Source organism: Dreissena polymorpha, chromosome 11, assembly GCF_020536995.1.
Source record: "Dreissena polymorpha isolate Duluth1 chromosome 11, UMN_Dpol_1.0, whole genome shotgun sequence".
In the NCBI taxonomy this organism is placed as follows: domain Eukaryota; kingdom Metazoa; phylum Mollusca; class Bivalvia; order Myida; family Dreissenidae; genus Dreissena; species Dreissena polymorpha.
This window is the reverse complement of record NC_068365.1, coordinates 44,786,973-44,805,009: the sequence shown is the minus strand read 5'-3', so window position 1 is coordinate 44,805,009 and position 18,037 is coordinate 44,786,973. Positions and strand designations below refer to the sequence as shown.

Here is an 18,037-nt window from a genome sequence, read left to right as displayed (position 1 = left end):
ATTGAAACCGTTTTATTATAGAAATGTTCATTTCAATAACTCCAACATATGCAGACTTATCACTGTTTAAATTCATTAAATACATAAGAAAGTACAAAGTATGTAAATGTAAGTTTACTAGTTTCATTAGAATAGATGACAACAATTCAACCTAAATCAAAGCATTTATCGCGTTTTAAAAAGCAACATAAACATTTTTTATAAAAAAAATAAAGGTAGATAAAATTTACAGCTATAAACTCAATTATTAAATATATTTATAAGAATAACATAAGAAAATAACATCAGTGAAAGATACTCTGTAAGAAGCTAGACAACAATGTGTCTTGAACTATGAAGTTTTGAAACAAGAATGTGTAACATATATTTCTCATTTTAAATCATGTTCAATCATATACTACTGAACATGAAAATGATTTATCTATCAACCGATTCTATTTGCACAAGCAATTCTTTTAAAACGATGACTTATAGAAAAGTTGTAACTTTTCACAAATCTGAAACTGCGCCAACTGTAGTGAGAGAAACCATTACTGACTTAATTGATAACCGCTGATCATGTCAATGACATAAGTGTTGTGAAATATTCTGCAGGTCAAAATGCCGAATTTATCTTAGCTATATGGTCTGCCTAACATGTTTGTGCTTACCTAATCTATATAAAAATGTTAATTATGTTCACAGATTATGCTGCCGAAACAAGTTGGGGAGAGGGGCGATCCTTTTACCTTTGTTAAATCTAGACCTATCCCTATCACGGAAAAAAAGATTGATTTTTATTGCTAGGAAAAATGCCTGAAGGCTACACTAGGAAACATGCGTAACATCACTTTACAATTATTAAATAATAAACATGTGATTTTCATCAATAATAACATAAATGCAAACAACGAATCACCGTTTACGGGGCAAATATTGTTTTTACAATTTCCTGAATTTTTGACATCTTAGGACATAAGGGGCAGCTCTGGACCTTATAGCCACATTCCTCGCAGGCGACACAGTGACCACACGGCAGGAAGGTCAAGGCCACACGCCGGACCTTGCAAATCTTACACCTCAGTAGCCCTTGCAGCTTTTGGAGTTCTTGAAGTTCGTCATCGATGGTTGAAGAGTCACTTCTTAAACAGGTCGATACATATTAACCATTACATGTTGCATGATGCAAATGTATTAATTATACAAATATTTATAAAATGTAAACATTTCACACAACTTGGATGGGATTATAAAATAATAATAGTTCAGTCGATTAGGCGAGATTATTATACTCTGTTGACAACAATGTTCACCATGAGGAAAATGAAAAGCTAAAATGTTTTATGTTCGCGTTCTACAATATTACATCATCATTAGCATCGTAAGTTACGATTACAGTAAATGATAAATTGTTATAAACTGTAATCGTAATTTACTACAATAATCGATGCATATTATGATTTAATATTTTAGAAATCAAACATTATATGCAGATATAAGTAGGAAATTCAATATACCGGAATATTTAATGCAAATCCATAGTTACGATTGAATACAATTTCTTTATAATCACAAACACTCTCTGCTTATTAAAACACATCGCTGGATAAAGTTTACGTGCAGTTATAAAAATAATCTACACGAATATACTTTTTAGTCAATTCAACAAAATTAATACCATGGCCGGGCCATCCTTCAATTGCATATCAAACTCGCATATAAATTTTCTACTCTTAATCTAACAGTTTTTATAACTCAAAACAAGCTTTAAAAATGGATGCAGGTTTTGATAATAAGATTATTTCATCTCAGAGATATTTATAAATACTTGTTTTTCTAATGAAAAGCCCGACGAAAACTAAAATTCAGTTTAAAGCCAACCAGTTTAAATTAAAACAATCAATACTGGCCCGATCTGTGAAAACAATAGACAGAAGCTTGGAATATATTAAAAAGTTCTAACACAATCAATATAAATATTTACTGACGCCTCGCATATCGTAATCGGCAACAAAACTTGCGATTAACAATGCATTCGGCACTTTTCATTGAGGAAAATGAACCTATTGGGCAAAACGGTTTGTCACTTCGAGTATCGAGGAAGAAAGTCTCGCCTTATAAGAACGTCTTTCTAAAACATAGTTGATGTATAAATGTGCCCTTTAAAGTATGGCCACTAAGCTATATTTTTATATGTGTGTTGTATCGGTAAATAAAAAAAGATATGAATCGTACGTGACCCGGCGTCTAACAGCAGTTTTGCGTTTTATGTTGAATAAGATTTTTTTCATCTCCGATACGAGTCGTTAATGAAATTTAATATTAAGGTCGAAATTACGTAAAACGTATACTGTCAAACATAGGTATGCATGTGTATTCCCTTTATTTCGATAAATTTCCAACTTCTTTTGGCCTTTTTTTCATCAGTATTGTTGAAACTAGAGCTGTAACGATTCACCCATCATTCGATTCGATTCGATTTCGTTACAAAATGGTCCGATTCGATTATTTTCGATTCGATTCAAATTAAACTATTTGCTGCTTGTTTTGCAAACTATTTCATGTTTGGTTGGTCCAGAGCATGAATCAATATGTTTGGTATTTGTTGTTAAATTATTATGTTGTACATTTTAAGTGTTTAATTTTTTAAATAAAATTAAAAAACGCAAGATTGTTTTATAAGTAACAAATTTATTGAACAAAACTTCCTGTTGAGTTATTCTTAAATAACATAAAATGCACAATGTATCACATGTGTTAAACAGAAAAAAAGAAAAAAACATGTAAGTATATAAACAACTTCCAGTTGACTTCTTAACAGAATGCACACAGTTTAGTAAACAAACCATATGGGTAACTTACACTTACGTAATCAAAGCACGTTTTGCAAGTTGCCTTTGCATCAGAACCTTCGTGAAATCCGAAATGTTCCCATACTTTTTATTTTAATTTTGACGGTGCGTCTTTCGGCGTGGTTGAAGAAGCCATTTTACCGGCTGATGTAATGCTCAGCATGCTTTTTATTTATTCATTGGATGCCATATTGGCTATTGACCAACCACAAGACGTATTACAAATGACAAGAACGTTTAGGCGACGGATTTGGAAAGTAAGGTTTTATATGCGGATCAATCGGTATTGCATTAAATCGAATCGAAATTGGCCGTATTGGTATCGAAATCGAATCGGCGGCGTTGAACCGGTTTTTCGATGCATCGAACCGAATCGTTACACCTCTAGTTGAAACGCAACTTATTAAAATTAATTTTTGAAATTAATTGAGGATACGAATGTATTATGAGATATTCCATAAAGACATGACTACAGAAGCATGTAGTTTGGATATCGTTGACAACTTACCTGTTGCCTGGTCTGCATCGATTGACATTGATCGAGGGCATGACGGAACTACCGATCGATCTAAAATTAAAACAAATTAACAAATCAAAAATCTAGTTGTAATGTAAACATGAAAAATAAATAATAAATATTTAAATGTTAACTAAATTGAGGACGAAGGACTGTAATTTGTTGTGAATCTTTGGTTTCCTTGGATACGTATACTATATTTCATGACGAATCCAGAGTTTTGTCTGTCATTTGTATACACTGCCGAAAATGTAGTTTTGATTTCGGACACTGGTGAACACAGCGATTCTAAATTTGAGTATTTTTTACATGATATATTGATAATGTATTTTATAGGTATACGACGAATCAAATCCATGTTTAATTTTGCGAACTAGACGAATTGTATGACACTGTGTCTTTGAAAAGACGACAGTAATGTGACTAATGCCATTTAAAAAATGGCTAGAGGCTTTAGAAAAAGCTATCACCTGTTACGAAATATATAGAAGATTTCGTCTTTCCCGCAGTGTGTCCACCAATAAAATGTACTTTAGTACATAATATATAATCTAAGACTATGCCGATACTGTTTTGTTAACTGTATTATTCTCTTTAATATTCTGGGTGTGTATTCAACGTTGTTACCATTTATGTTAACAAAGTTAGTACACAATTATTGTGAAACCTGCAGTGCATACAGCAGTCGGCATTGCGGAATTCCAAAGCTGTCAAACGGTAGGCATGTTGTAGAAGACAATATATAAAGAACGACGTTAGTACAATAAATCAAGTTAAGAGGAAAAAAGTTCGTGGAATGTCCTCATAATTTTTGCTGACGTAAGTTAATTTTCAAATGTTGTAAAAAAAGCAACTTATTTCTTACAATAGAAACATCAATCAGAAACATAAGATAAGCGCATACAATTTTATAACACTTAATTATTAATACATTAATCATTATGCAGTCCAAAACATGCATAGCATTTCCATATATTGACAACACCAATTCAGTTGTTAATAACAAAAAGATAAGAAAAAATACGCTGGATTTTCTGACGTCCTCCTGAAGTTGAATATGTTGATACAACCTCAATGATTTACACGGTAAAATGCGAGATTGATATATAGTGAATAGACAGATGGACAGTTTTAGCTTTCATGCATACACAATTTTATATTAAATTTGAGAAGCCATGTTAGTAGGGGCGGGAGTGAAAGGGAGCAGTTTTGCATCAAAGACATCAACATTCCTTGAGCCGTTCTGTTTGAGAAATTAACAGTCCTGAGGCATAGAAACTGACCTGGATGTGGATGTCTGTAGGGGGAAAAGAGGGCAGGATTTTCCTCGTTAAACTTGCCGGCTGAGAGGAAGGAAGGCCTCTGCGCGGCAAAACCTAAAACATGCATGAAATTCTTTTAACATTTAACGATATATTGTTATATAGTCCCCAACGAAATTTCTCAAAAGGATGCGCATACAGTTATTTCTCTAAACGGTCAATTGATTGACTTATAGCGAATCTGAAAGCACACATTTTTAACTCAAACCACTATTTAGTTCGACCAAAGACCTCACCTCCAGTCAAGGCGGGTTGCGGCTGTGGGCGTGAATACAAGGGGGGTTGCTCCCCAAATGCGATAACGAGCATCTGGATCATTCCTAGAAGGTTATAGTTGGGCTGAAAAATAAGGAACGTTTTTAAAGACAATAAAAGGGAAGTATTTAAAAAGGTTATTAAATTATAATATAGTGTACATTTAAAAATATTTCATTCATACCATGTACATAAGTGCGGTTTAATAACTGAGTGACATTTTAATTTATTTGTGATTGTGTGTGAATCTGAAAACATGCAACAATGACATGATTACCAAATTAAGTCAAATATTGACAAAAAATCGGTGCAAGTGGTATAAACATACGTTAGCTCCGAACTAACTGATTTGCATTGGACTAGCTAATTTTTTGTTTTTAATAACTACTGTAACAAGATCTATTTCATAAAAAATACACCTGGGTGGTGCCGGAAATCCCGATCGAAGGCAAATCCGAGGTATGAAGAAAGGTTTGGATATATTTTTTAAAGGTCGTGTTTCTTAACAACAGCTGTGAAAGTATCACAAATTAGACGTAGGTCAAAAAACGATTGAGCGATTCGGATAGATTAGGAATTGTTCAAAGCATCACCGTCATACACATCAAAGCCTTGTAGTATTCGCTTTTGAAGAAACATGGGCTAACAGACGAGAAGACATTTGGAAGACGGACCGACATGACAATCACTAAACGGCTCCCGCATCAAGACGACAGGTTAATATTTAATATTATACGGATTTAAGATGTTTAATTAATCGTTTTAGCATACATGACATTTAATATACTAGTATAAACCAATATGTGGATATAACATCCATAACATCATTGACGCACATATTTCCATTCGCGTAGATATTGCAAGTTGACTTTCCCGTTCTGTTGAACATTTTGTCCGGGCCTGATCAGCATATTTGAGGAGAGTTTTACAAACACAATCGGGGGACTGTTGGGGTGGCTGTCCAGTAGACAAACAAGGATTGGAATGTTGTACCCTTTTCCTGTAGAAAATAATGCAATTGTTCTATAATATGCCGAAAGAACACTTATTGTTGGGTATGTGTTAATCAAATTAGCATTCACAATTTTGTTCAATAATATGCTAATTTATGTTTTGTTATTGGATAAGCGTCCAATTATCTCTATCTCGGCTTATGTGTAGGTTTGCTGTTTTTTGGCTTTCCTAAAGCTTTTTTATTGTCACAAGTTCGTTGTTTTATTGGCTTGCAAACCTTTTATGTTAAGGGTAACCAAAGGTTGTTTGTTTTAAGACTTGTCACAAGCTCGAAATTAAAGACTTACCATACGTTCTTTGTTTTGAAGCCTGTCATATATATGTATTTTGAGGCTCGCCACACATTCGTCGGTATAATATGTGTCACATGCTGTTTCTTGAAACTTTCCACAATATGATCGTGTAGAGGCTTGACACAAGCACTTTGTTTGAAACCATGCCACGTATTTTTTGTTTTAAGTTTTTTTCTTTTTGGTTGTTTATAAGCTTGCCGCAAGCTATTTGTTAAAGGATTGCGAAACGTTTTTTAAAGAATGTATCAGGAACCTTCATAGCCCCATTAACAATTGCGAATTCTGAGAAAACCATAAAACGTTGACACATCGAACACTATTCATTCGTTATAAACACGGTATAACGAAACATGCAACTCACGCATGTACTCATGTAATATATGTTAAAGAAATATGGCTAAATTTAGTACGAAAAACATTTAAAAAATGAATGATGTTCCTTTAATGACGAAAATCTATGTTGTTTTCAAATTGTCGATACGGACTTTATCTGTAGCTTATTTAAGGTCTTGATGTCCTTTACGCATTACTAAATTGTATTGAACTTAGTGTTTATACCTCGCTTTCTACAATCAAATAAAAAAATCCATATAAAAGGCAGAGTGGAATGCTGAAATGTTGCTTCGTCAAGTAAAACCAATTGCGTTATTAATTGGTATTGTTTACTCATTATTTCCATGCCTATTTGTTGTGCTTTAATGCAGAGCAAACATATGTTTGAGAAATAATCCTCGTGACATACCTGTAATGCTACTACATTATATTTACAACGGGTGAATCGTCAGCTGCACCGCATCAGAGAAAACTTATGTAAAAGAATCGAATTTGAATGATGGAACTTGACTTTGTTACTACATTGACTTAAATGTTCTGTAGCATAGTTTACTAGTACCCGATTGTAAAAATTTCCTGACCTTGGTAAGTTACTGGGATCGTTCCGTCGAGTAGCACGAGCATCTTAGTACTTCCGTCTTCAAACCCTGAACAATACAGTTTATATAGCTAAACATCGTTTTCTCCGAACCGGAATGCTTCAACCCTTTTCTTTACCTAAAATGATGCTATCGCAAGGGACAAGATTTTCAGAAACACAAAGTGACGAGTATTGCGATGATGCGATGATTATTGTTTGACAGAAGAAATACATACGGTCTATGCACATCCCCTGAAATACGTCAAGTATTGTTAATTATCATTCTAACATATAAATACTAAACTTATCTCAGCACACGATAGTTAGCTGTCATTCGAAGGTCGCAAAACCACAACACGCCGACATTGTTTGAATGTGTCCTACATGTCCTTTCGGTTTTAAAATGTACATTAATACCCTGTCCTACCTAAATTAACGCATGGATTAAGTGTAAAACAGCCCAAAGTAACACATTTAAAATAAATTACGACGCCTGGTTTAATCACATTCAATATAGAGAATACAAGTTTAAATGAAATCCCTTTCCAAAGCCATCTAATCGAAGCAATGAATCTATACGATAACATCAATTTGATTTGATTGAAATGAAAATACATCCATTATAAACGTATATTCCCGTTGGAGCTTTTCTCGGAACCAGTAAGATTTTTGTTCGGACTGTAGATCTTACTAACAAAAAAACACGTTATCCTTGCTTGGACCCAGATGTCGCATGGCAAAAAGAGTAAAGCTTCCCTTCGACAGGTTGAGATACAAATGTTAAATTTGTGTAGTATTGTGTTAAGAAACTGTGGGTTATCGTTATTTACAACGTTAGTTGTATATTCTTACCAAACTCATCATACTTCGGTACCAAGTCTCCAAATATGGTGATTGCATTGAGTATATCAAACTTGGCGACATCCGGGTGTTTGTACTGGAAAGAAAATAACAACATTTTTAGTACATAACACACACGTAAGTACAATGGTTAATAGTCCGGTTCATTTTCGACTCGTATTTCTCATTTAAGACTAAGGGGCACAGCTAGTACCAAAAAGTGTAATTAACATATTTATTTTCAACACGTCAATACATTTTTAAGTTTTTTATGAAAATTTATGATATAAATATTTGAATATAAATTCTTTGTATATGAAACTAATTGTTCAACTTTGGCAATTTTGAATGCCTGCGATAACTTTCTTTGCTCGTTTGTTTTAAACTTAAACGTTGTATTTTACAAATTCAAAACATTAATGGTTATGTACAGATATATATAGACTACTGTTTTTAAATATCTATGGACGCGTACTTTTCTTTTGTTATCTTAGTCATTCAAACTTTAAGTCGTGTGTCCTATATAACAATCTTCTATTAATGATTAATATTCGATAGATGAAACCTGACACCTATGGATATCCCATATACGTAATTAACCTATACAAATTACCGATATTAAACTAGTTCAGTTAAGATCGAATTCGAGTCGGTATTAATGACAGGCCAAACATATTAGCCAACCTTTAATTTTGCAAAAGTAGTGTTGAGTCTTACGGTTCTTTTGTAGTTGATTTCCATATAATGTGATTAAATACCTTTTGCAAAATAATGTACCTATGCCGGTTCACACCTCAATTTAAAGTTTAATTAGATTAAATATTATTTATGGTATGGTTCTCTTATGGCATGTTTAAGTCATTTAAACCATTGAAGCACAATTAAATAGACTAAAACACGGAGCCTTCGGTTTTCCAAGTCGCCACGGTCTCATTAAACTAACACACTATCAATGAAAAGCTAAAGAAGGGTTGGTTGATCGGTACATAAACGAATGGACCTAATGATTGCTGTTCGAAGTTATCTAAATACTACATCATTAAAATCTTAAGTACTATAGATAAATATATTACGGTAAAAATAAAAACATACCTTTTGCAATGAACTTCTCAGAAATGGTTCATAGGAAGACATAAGTTCGTAGAAAGCAAGCCAATTTTAAAGCTCCCAACTATTTTCAAACAGAAAGTCTGTTTTTTCCAACTCTAAAAATAGCAAATATAAGAGGTACCACAATTCCACAGTCTACGTTACGGAAGACCTATGTTACATCCATGTGCGGTTTACCAATATCAATATGCCCAATACTACGTGCATACTAACAACTTATTACGACAAAGTGAAACAAGAAGGCATGCAAAGTTATTATTGTAGGTGATATTTTACTGATGGGTAGGTACTTATTGTCTTATGGTATGACACGGCATAAAAGAACGCGACATCTCTGTAACTAAAACTATTCTGAATGTCTAATAATTGAGCAAGCATATCAGCGCGGCGGTCGCCACATGATTGGATGATATTTCTTATCTGCCTAGGGTATGAGAGGTAATTATCAGATTTGTCTTGTATAGCGACTTTTAAAGAGAAGTTCGTATTTTTGAATAAATTTCATTTAATAAATTTACTTACAACACTTTAAAATAGCATGTTAAGAAAACATCTTACTTGGTAACATCTGGGTATTTTAACAGGATTTAAACTGATCGAAAAACTTAACTTAATTAAGAAAGGCACACTAATAATATTATTGGGGCCTTTTCACGTTTTGGTAAATTGACAAAATTAAAACAAAAGTTCCGGATTTGCAAATTTTTGTGGTAGTTACGAACTTACGATATTTGTAAGGAAACAGTAATACTGAAAATTGACCATGCTCTAAAATAGCCATTTTATGCATCTTTTGACGATTTTAAAACCTGAAAATTATAAAGCGTTGCAACGCGAAACGACTGAATAATTTGGGAATTCTGCTGTTGTCGTTTTTTTGTGTGATACTACGAGGATTGCTTATATAAAGAATAAATACATCAGTCATGGTATGAGCACGGATAGCGGAGTGGTCTAAGCGATAGACTTTTACTCCAGGGGTCAGTGGTTCGAGCCCAGTTGAGGGTTACTTTTGTTTTTCTTTCTTTCATTGTATTCTTGTTTTTTGACTGGGGCTTCTTAGATCCAATATTAAAATTTATCAATATAAAGTATTTAATTACATTACAAACTTCAATACATGCCAATATCTGTAAAAAGGCTCCTTAAATAGTCGTGATATTGTTATTGTAATGTACATGTAATCCTTATCCTCAACTTGCACTAACGTGAATACAGCAACAATTGATCGCAGCAGGTTTAAATAAATTTACTGTACGATTCTTTAACAACATTAAAAGGGCTACTAAGGCGATTATATATTAATATGTATTTTATGTAATGAAAGCAAACTTATCTTCTTTTTGAAACGCTATGGATAACAATTATTTTTTTAATTATAAAAAGTTGTCCTGCTCGTTACATCACATTTGTGTTTTTTTATGCTACCACGTAATGATATTATTAAAGGAACATCTGGATTCAATTCAAACTTGTTCTTTACAAGAGATGTTTGTTTATTTGACATCCTCGTCTACATTATTTTAAAGGGACCGTCAACCGCGATTGACGAAAAAAGAACAGTTCTAAAATACCGTATTTTTTACAATTAATTGTTTATATTAATTTAAACATCACGTCTGATATATTACATTACTTAAAAAAAAGTTCATATTTTCAGTATATTCGCCTTTATTCGGTAATAAAATTTCGCGAAGTAAAATCGAATGTACATCGCGAAAAAAAGGTGACATAATGAGATACACACTATAAATAACGCAAGTAGATTGATCATTTTAAATATAAAATATATAAAATTCACTACGCATGCACACTTTGCATTCCTGGGTTTACCACGTGACGATGATGATCAATCTTCTTGCGTTATTTATAGTTAACTAGTAGTTACCTGGTACCTGTACCCAGTGAATTTTATTACCGAATATACTAAAAATATGAAAACTTTTTTCAAGTAATGTAATATACCAGTCGTGATATTTTAATCAATATAAACTAATAATTGTAAAAAAAATACTGTATTTTAGAACTTTTATTTTTTCGTCAATCGAGGTTGACGGTCCTTTAAGGCGTACTTTATTTACTTTAGTCTGTAGTGAAGGTTAAACAAGATTAATTTAGTAATTGTTTTTGACCATATAAATTTAATAAAATAGTCAGATCATTTTGAACATTTTCAGATTGAAAAGTCATAGTGCATAATCAATTGGGTTTTCAGAAATTTACACACGAACTGGACAGAATGCAAACACACAGTAAAAACTTTGATTTTGCAAATATCTCAAGTTATTGAAATACATATACAAAATTCTGTAGTGCATTAAGGGCAGTTTTTCTTGCAGTTTGTGCCGATATCTTAAGGTATAGGAATAAATCCTTAAAACTTCTGAAATCGGTGACAAAAGTTCCCAGTCCGTAGCAGAATCGTGCAGTATACGTGGAATTTAGCACAAGAACACATGCTTATCAAATAAAGTAATTGTGGTGTAGTTCAAATTGCCATAAGCAGCGTAAAAATCTGTATTTTATGCACTACCGGTACTTGAAATTCTAAAGAAAATTGTTTTAAAAAGTTATTTGGAAAAAAGCAGCACTTACCGGTGTGTTAACTTCCATTAAGGTAGCGCAACCGTAATGATTTCCCGCAATTTCTTCGAAGATTAAAGAGCCTTTTTACCTGTTTACTAGTGGATATCAAATTTAAGCAGAAATAAATGTGAAGTTATCGTGGTCGAGTGGTTAAGACGATAGACTCGAAATCTTGTGGGATCTTCCCGCGCAGGTTCGAATCCTGTCGACAACGCATACTTTTTGCGACGCGGTTTATTACTTTTGTAACGAAATTTGATTTAATATAGCGTATAAGCGATGTTTATTGTTAAATGGTAGTCCGGTTTTCTAGCAATTACACAAACATTGCAATAACTACCTGTATAAACCAAGCTTTGCATCGGAGTACAAACTTTTCATTTTTCACTAGCGCCATGCGCTTGAGAAAATATTGCAATTTTCTCACTTCTCATTGAAATAAATGTTTCATATTCACTCAAAATAAACAAATATCATATATTTATCTAACATAAGGAAACTTCTTTATAATATGTGTAATTAATAGAAGCTTTTGTCATACCAGATAGTACATATATATTGGCTTGAATTGTGAACATTTTGGTACTTCAGCGTCTGTCGAAATATCCTATTCAGTTACAGTTTATAGAATAAGATATGCTTGTATGCTATAAATAATTACTTTGTATAGCTTAATAATACTGCTTTCATCCATAGTCATCAGTTTAGCATGAAATATGTTGCAATTTTTATGCACTTTCTTCAATTTTTAAAATTAAAACAACGTTATGGCTAAATTGGGTGATTTACTGCTGAAAATACGAATAATGCATACTGCATTTTTATTTTTATTTTAAAAAGTAAACGGTTAATCTGTTAATTTCTTGGTATTTTTGCTGTATATAGTGTATCTATGAAAACTAAGTTTAAAATATTACTTAAATAATACTATTTTGAATTTTATACAACACTTTGTTTTTAACCAACCCAATTTCTACTTGGCTTAACCCACTTCCATTTCATGGCGCTCTTCCATTGTAAGTTATAAAAAATAAATGTCTGTAAATGAATACGTATTTCATCCTGTTTAAATCTTTGACACCTTTACTGCACACACCAACTACATGCCCATGTTTGGAAATCTGGATGAACTATGAAATTTTCATATACCCAAGGGGTGCAAGTCAACTTGACAAAAGCCGAGCGTGGGGATGGTTTTGAAAAAATCAGTATATTTTTTAAGCATGAAAAGCCTACCTAAACACTTGCATGTAGTTCAGGGAAATGATGCTGATTAAAAAAATAATGAAAATTAGATTATATTTGGAAAGGTGCCAATTACAGGTGCGCTACCTTAACGTTTAATGGGGAAACGAACAACGTCACGTGATCATGCACCCTGAAAGCGTGAGCTACTAAACCAAAAAGGATCCAATAACAATTTCATTGAAAGTTAAAATATCGGTAATCATAACGTGAGTGTCTTTTGACGTGATGACTTGAAAAGTGTATTGCGTCATTCAGAAAAATGACATGACGTTTGAAAAAGTGAGAAATTAGAAATAGTTGTTTCTAAGACAAGTCACAACAAATAAATGTACACCAGCTTGATGACCACACGAAACTGTTGATTGACCCTAATATGCAGATAAAGATGATGGTGCGAAATTCAATACGTTGAAAGAAGCAAGGCAACCTAGGGATACAGAAAGAATTGATACATTTATATATTTCAATAGAGGTCGGTAATGGAAGGGTTACCGACACAACTCAACATTCAGAGGCCGAGTGGGATACCGACAACGCAATGATAGATTTAACCGCGTAAATCGTACATAAACCGAGAATAGATAATACTAAGACAGATACCCAACAGGAAGGTACACACCAAATTCCTTTAAACTCGACGAAGCTCTGATCGAGAGATTGAATGATAGCGTATGACCATCTTTGAAAAATGATATTTAGCAGCAATTTATAGTTTATCAATGAATATTAGGAACCTCACTTTCACTGTGAATGTTTATAGGCGGCATAAAATTAACGTGTTGCAACTTGCCTTAATATGATGTTTGCTAGTGTTGTTTGTATCATGCATAACAAAGTCGTGCGCTCAGCAGTTGCAGTATTTGAGCTTCATGCAGAACTTGTATTCAATGTAAATCACATTACATTAAAGTTCGTGTTTCACTCTTATTCAACAGGTCTTGCAGTTATGTTGAAGAATAACATGGGTATTTTTGTAGTTCTGCAACGAGTATTTATCGATACAACTCTCGGACATATCACTGCCCCATGAATGTCAATGTGGCATCGTTCAGTTAGTAGTGCTTAACCATTTAGACGTTTCCGCAGGAAACCTACTACTGTCCTGGTTTCATTTGGATTTAACATAATGTCTTCGCTTGAAAGCACTTTTCCAATATTTGATTCTATTGTCTGCAATGCGGCTTTCCAATTATTAGCCGGACATTAATCACTGCACATGTCTTTTATATATTTTTGCCGATGAGGACATAAGCACTTCAATGACTCTCGTCAACCGGCGCGACACGAGGTATGGTCTCTTCTTTCTTGTCAAACATTGTACTTCAAATAGTTGCCTAAATATTTCCAGAATAGGGACTGTGAGTGCCATTAGCTGCTTTTAATGCAAGATTAAATTCACTCAGTGGCCTCTGTTCTGGTTTTTGGCGTTATTTTCTTGTTAAACTTTTCAATTACCATACTGACCTGAGACCAGCTGTCAATTAGCGCGGATGTCTTTTTACCCTTGATGGTAATAATAGATTAGCATTACCTTCCAGTCTACTAAACATGTTTTAACAGGTTTCTGTTTGGGTATAGTGTTATTTGCACAGACCCCGTTAACCCTATCAATAAGACCTTTTTCCCGTTAAAATGTTGTTGACAGTTAGTGTCTATATGATAAGAATCTTGCCTGTTAGATCGTCTGCCTTTATATGAACCTTTTCACCTCGTCTTTATCTATTTGGGTTGTTTTGTCTGTCTTGTGATACTTGCAGTCCCTGCTCTTCTCATCTCACTCGTTTTCGCAACTCTTTAAATGCGAGACAGTTTTCAAAGAACACTGGTAGCATTCCTAAACTCAGAATTTCTAAAGTATTTCCAATATTGTGTTCATAAAGATGTATAAGTAGAATAATGCTAAAATCTTATCGGCAAGAAATGGTCAACGAGCTATGGAGGAACAGATGAGGTCAATTTCTTTTGCACAAAAATGCGAGTCAATAAATATTGTCTTGAAACAAAGTGCCCTATGAGAACATTTTGAAAATGTTCGTACAGTTGTCGCACACTTAAATCCAGTGCCAGTTCAAAGAAATTCGAAGTTTTCTGTAGAGTAGCAGAACATTTAAATCCGTTGATTCATGAGAAAACTTACAGGTTACCAAGTCATATTTGATTAGTATATTAGACGCGGGTTAAAAAAAAAATCCATGGCGTATTGTAAATGGCACGTTTTTGCACAATGCTTTTCGATATAAAAGTGAATTCGAAATAACAAATATAGCGCACTGCAAATTCGGGTAACCTTTTCAGGCGTTCAGGAAAGATTTCCAGACTTGCTGACCGGGTACGGCAAAAATTTGTGTTTAGATAATGAAACGATTTCCTTTTGATCATGACCCTACAGTGTTTCGCTAGTGTTTCTTTTCTCATCTTGAAAGCAAAACTGTGCTTATTGATAGTCAATTATGTCTTCACCTGATAATCTAGAGATCGATTACAGACCGTGAAATCCTGCGAGATGGATTTTAACGCAGAATTGTAACTGGGTCTCTCTCGTACAAAATCTCTCTCTTGATTTATTTATAGAAAAAGCATATATCTTAATACCCTCTTCATACATAGAGAATAACAGGTTACTCTCCTATCGTTCTGTAATATATCAGGCGAGGCTTAGAATAATATAACGGCGAATAATTTTATTCGTTTGGTGTTTATCGTACCACATTTTCCTAAGAATCTGCAAAACAATCCATTTTTTATATTTAAAATGTACGGATCCCCGCTGATTTTGCTGATCTGGCTTTTACACGTTGACATGTAGCAACGGCGTTCGAAAAGACGGCACGAATAATCGCTTATTTTAATATCGCACAGAGAAAAAAATTTGTTTGCACTTCGAATGTGAAGAGTAAATCCGCTTTAATTATAAACGTCTTGAATTGGAGATCAGGAATGGACTGCAGCGACATATTTAATCGACGAACTCACTTCACCGAATAGTTTGCGGACGCCATTTTGGAGATGTGTATTGAAATTGACTTTTTGATGATGGTGTCAATTTTGACATAAGCGTGTTAAATTGTTTGCTTGAATAGTTGAGGATTATTATTAAGTTATCATTTGTCTTGACTTTCTGTGCAAACCTTGCGACTGCAATGACTATGTTGATATGGACAATTTATTGTCCCATTGATAACGTCATTTAACTTCTGTAGTGCGGGCTGTGGTTATTTTTTTAAAAATAAACGTGTTTGTAATTTATGACTTTAAACTAGGATAAAATATTTACGTTTTTGGTATCAAATTGTTTGTTTTGTTGAACTTGATTCATGTTGATAAAAATTGTTGAAATTATTGCAAATCCCACGTATATCCAAACATTGACTTATATAATAACTTCCTGTTGACCATGATATAAAAAGTATATCAGACAACGCTATATCAGGCAGATATCAATGCGGTGGTATGATAAATATTGATAAACTTCAATAAAAGGTGCGCTAAATGTATGTTTTGCACGAATTTAAACAAAAGGCAATAAAACATAACTTTCAAAAGCACGATTTTGCTTCTCTTGTACCATACTTCATCAAGTATCGTGTCACTTTGTGAAGTTTAAATGAATACCCTTAATGTGTGCATTATATGTTGACTTGCAGATTGTTTGCACTTCAAGAGTACACTATATAATTGGTTTGTGCACAAGAAACATATCATCGACAATACTAACTAAAAAACCTTTAAGAGAAAGTTTTATTGTCCTGCACTGTGTGCTTACCGACAACTTTATCTGTGCATTTATGAAAAGTCATCTATGCAATAGATAATGACAGTATTAAGTTATGTTCTGCATAAACACTAAGAAATATATTAATTGCTATCAAACTACTATGGAAGGAGTTTAGGTAATCGGCCCCTGCATTTCTTTGACATGCCATGTATATATTAAGTTTTATTATAATTGCTACAATACTTATGAACTAATGCTTGCCACACTAGAAGTAAACAATGGACAATAACTCTGTAAATATTAAAGAAAGTTATAATCCTTTGATATCCGTATTTGCGCTTAGTACACGTGTATTGAAAATGTGGTTTAGCTATCAAACGTCACGTTATGCATTTAACAGTGCATACGAAATAAGAATTATTGTTTGCAATAATGATCCATGCCTATTTGATCTGAGTTTAGCTTCTATTAGCGTGTCTTATATTTACGATAACCTGAAAGTATATTTAAACCACTCGAAACGAGGTTGCCGTGGCGTAGTGGATTTGGTGTCCGCCTAGCGAGCGGGAAATCATGGGTTCGATTTCCATTGGCATCTTTTCTTCGTACTGGTTCTACTTCCACGGACTCGAGAGCGTTTCTATAAGCCATAGGCTTTTGATGCAATGGAGCTAAAATAAAAAGTGAATAAAATAGCTTTAAACTTAACAAAACCACTTAGGAGCCTTTCATTCCAATGTACACACGTGCAATAACACACAACTAGTCTGCAAAGTAACAACTCACATGTCATTCATCATAACATGTAATACTTAAATCCAACGTCAAATTCTCTTTTTGTCATTCAATTCATTATATTTTTAATATCTTAAGAATTTATATTAACAAATATGATATAAGTGAAATACATGAGTCAATCAAGTTTGAAAGAAGTTATCTAGCCTCTCTTCTTACTGAAACGATTACATCGTAAGAGACCTGAGTCGTATACTGCTGTTTCAAGTGAACAAATACTGTGTTAACATTATTCTAATACTAATAAACTGGCGTTTGACGTATGTATTTAAGAAAATTGAATTGTAACAGAAATGTTGATGTGGAACAATAGAACATCCGAGAATAAATGTAGTTGAAGCAAATCACAGAGAGAAGATCACGTAAATATTGCAATATTTTAAATAAACAATACAAAGAACAACCATTGTTGAGGTATTTAAAATAAGCAGTTCAAAGTTTAACAATTGATCGTCACCTCAGACAGTTATTGCACATATACCTGTCAATAGATAATACAATTTTGAGGTATGATTTAAAAACTTGCAATCCTTAATATATTTTGTTTAATGAGACAATATACTTTGTATACACACTTACGAAAGAAAAAACAAACTAG

At 33.3% G+C, this 18,037-nt stretch overlaps 1 protein-coding gene, 1 long non-coding RNA gene and 1 other non-coding gene across 3 annotated transcripts; 1 reads left to right on the top strand and 2 right to left on the bottom strand.

Annotated features, from left to right (window-relative positions):
- Positions 1-293: 293 nt before the first annotated feature.
- Positions 294-4,725, bottom strand: LOC127849621 (uncharacterized). Its single transcript, XR_008034955.1, has 3 exons — positions 4,632-4,725; positions 3,340-3,399; positions 294-1,121 (listed from the first exon to the last, which is right to left on the bottom strand). It is a non-coding gene; the product is annotated as an uncharacterized LOC127849621 (long non-coding RNA).
- A 155-nt stretch (positions 4,726-4,880) lies between these two features.
- On the bottom strand, positions 4,881-9,158 carry LOC127849801 (tumor susceptibility gene 101 protein-like). Its single transcript, XM_052382553.1, has 5 exons — positions 9,078-9,158; positions 7,998-8,082; positions 7,147-7,212; positions 5,762-5,925; positions 4,881-5,009 (listed from the first exon to the last, which is right to left on the bottom strand). The coding sequence occupies exons 1-5, from the start codon at positions 9,117-9,119 to the stop codon at positions 4,881-4,883; spliced, it is 486 nt and encodes a 161-aa protein (XP_052238513.1). The 5' UTR covers positions 9,120-9,158.
- Positions 9,159-11,813: 2,655 nt separating this feature from the next.
- Trnas-cga (transfer RNA serine (anticodon CGA)) lies at positions 11,814-11,895 on the top strand. Its single transcript has one exon. It is a non-coding gene; the product is annotated as a tRNA-Ser (tRNA).
- The last annotated feature ends 6,142 nt before the right edge of the window (positions 11,896-18,037 follow it).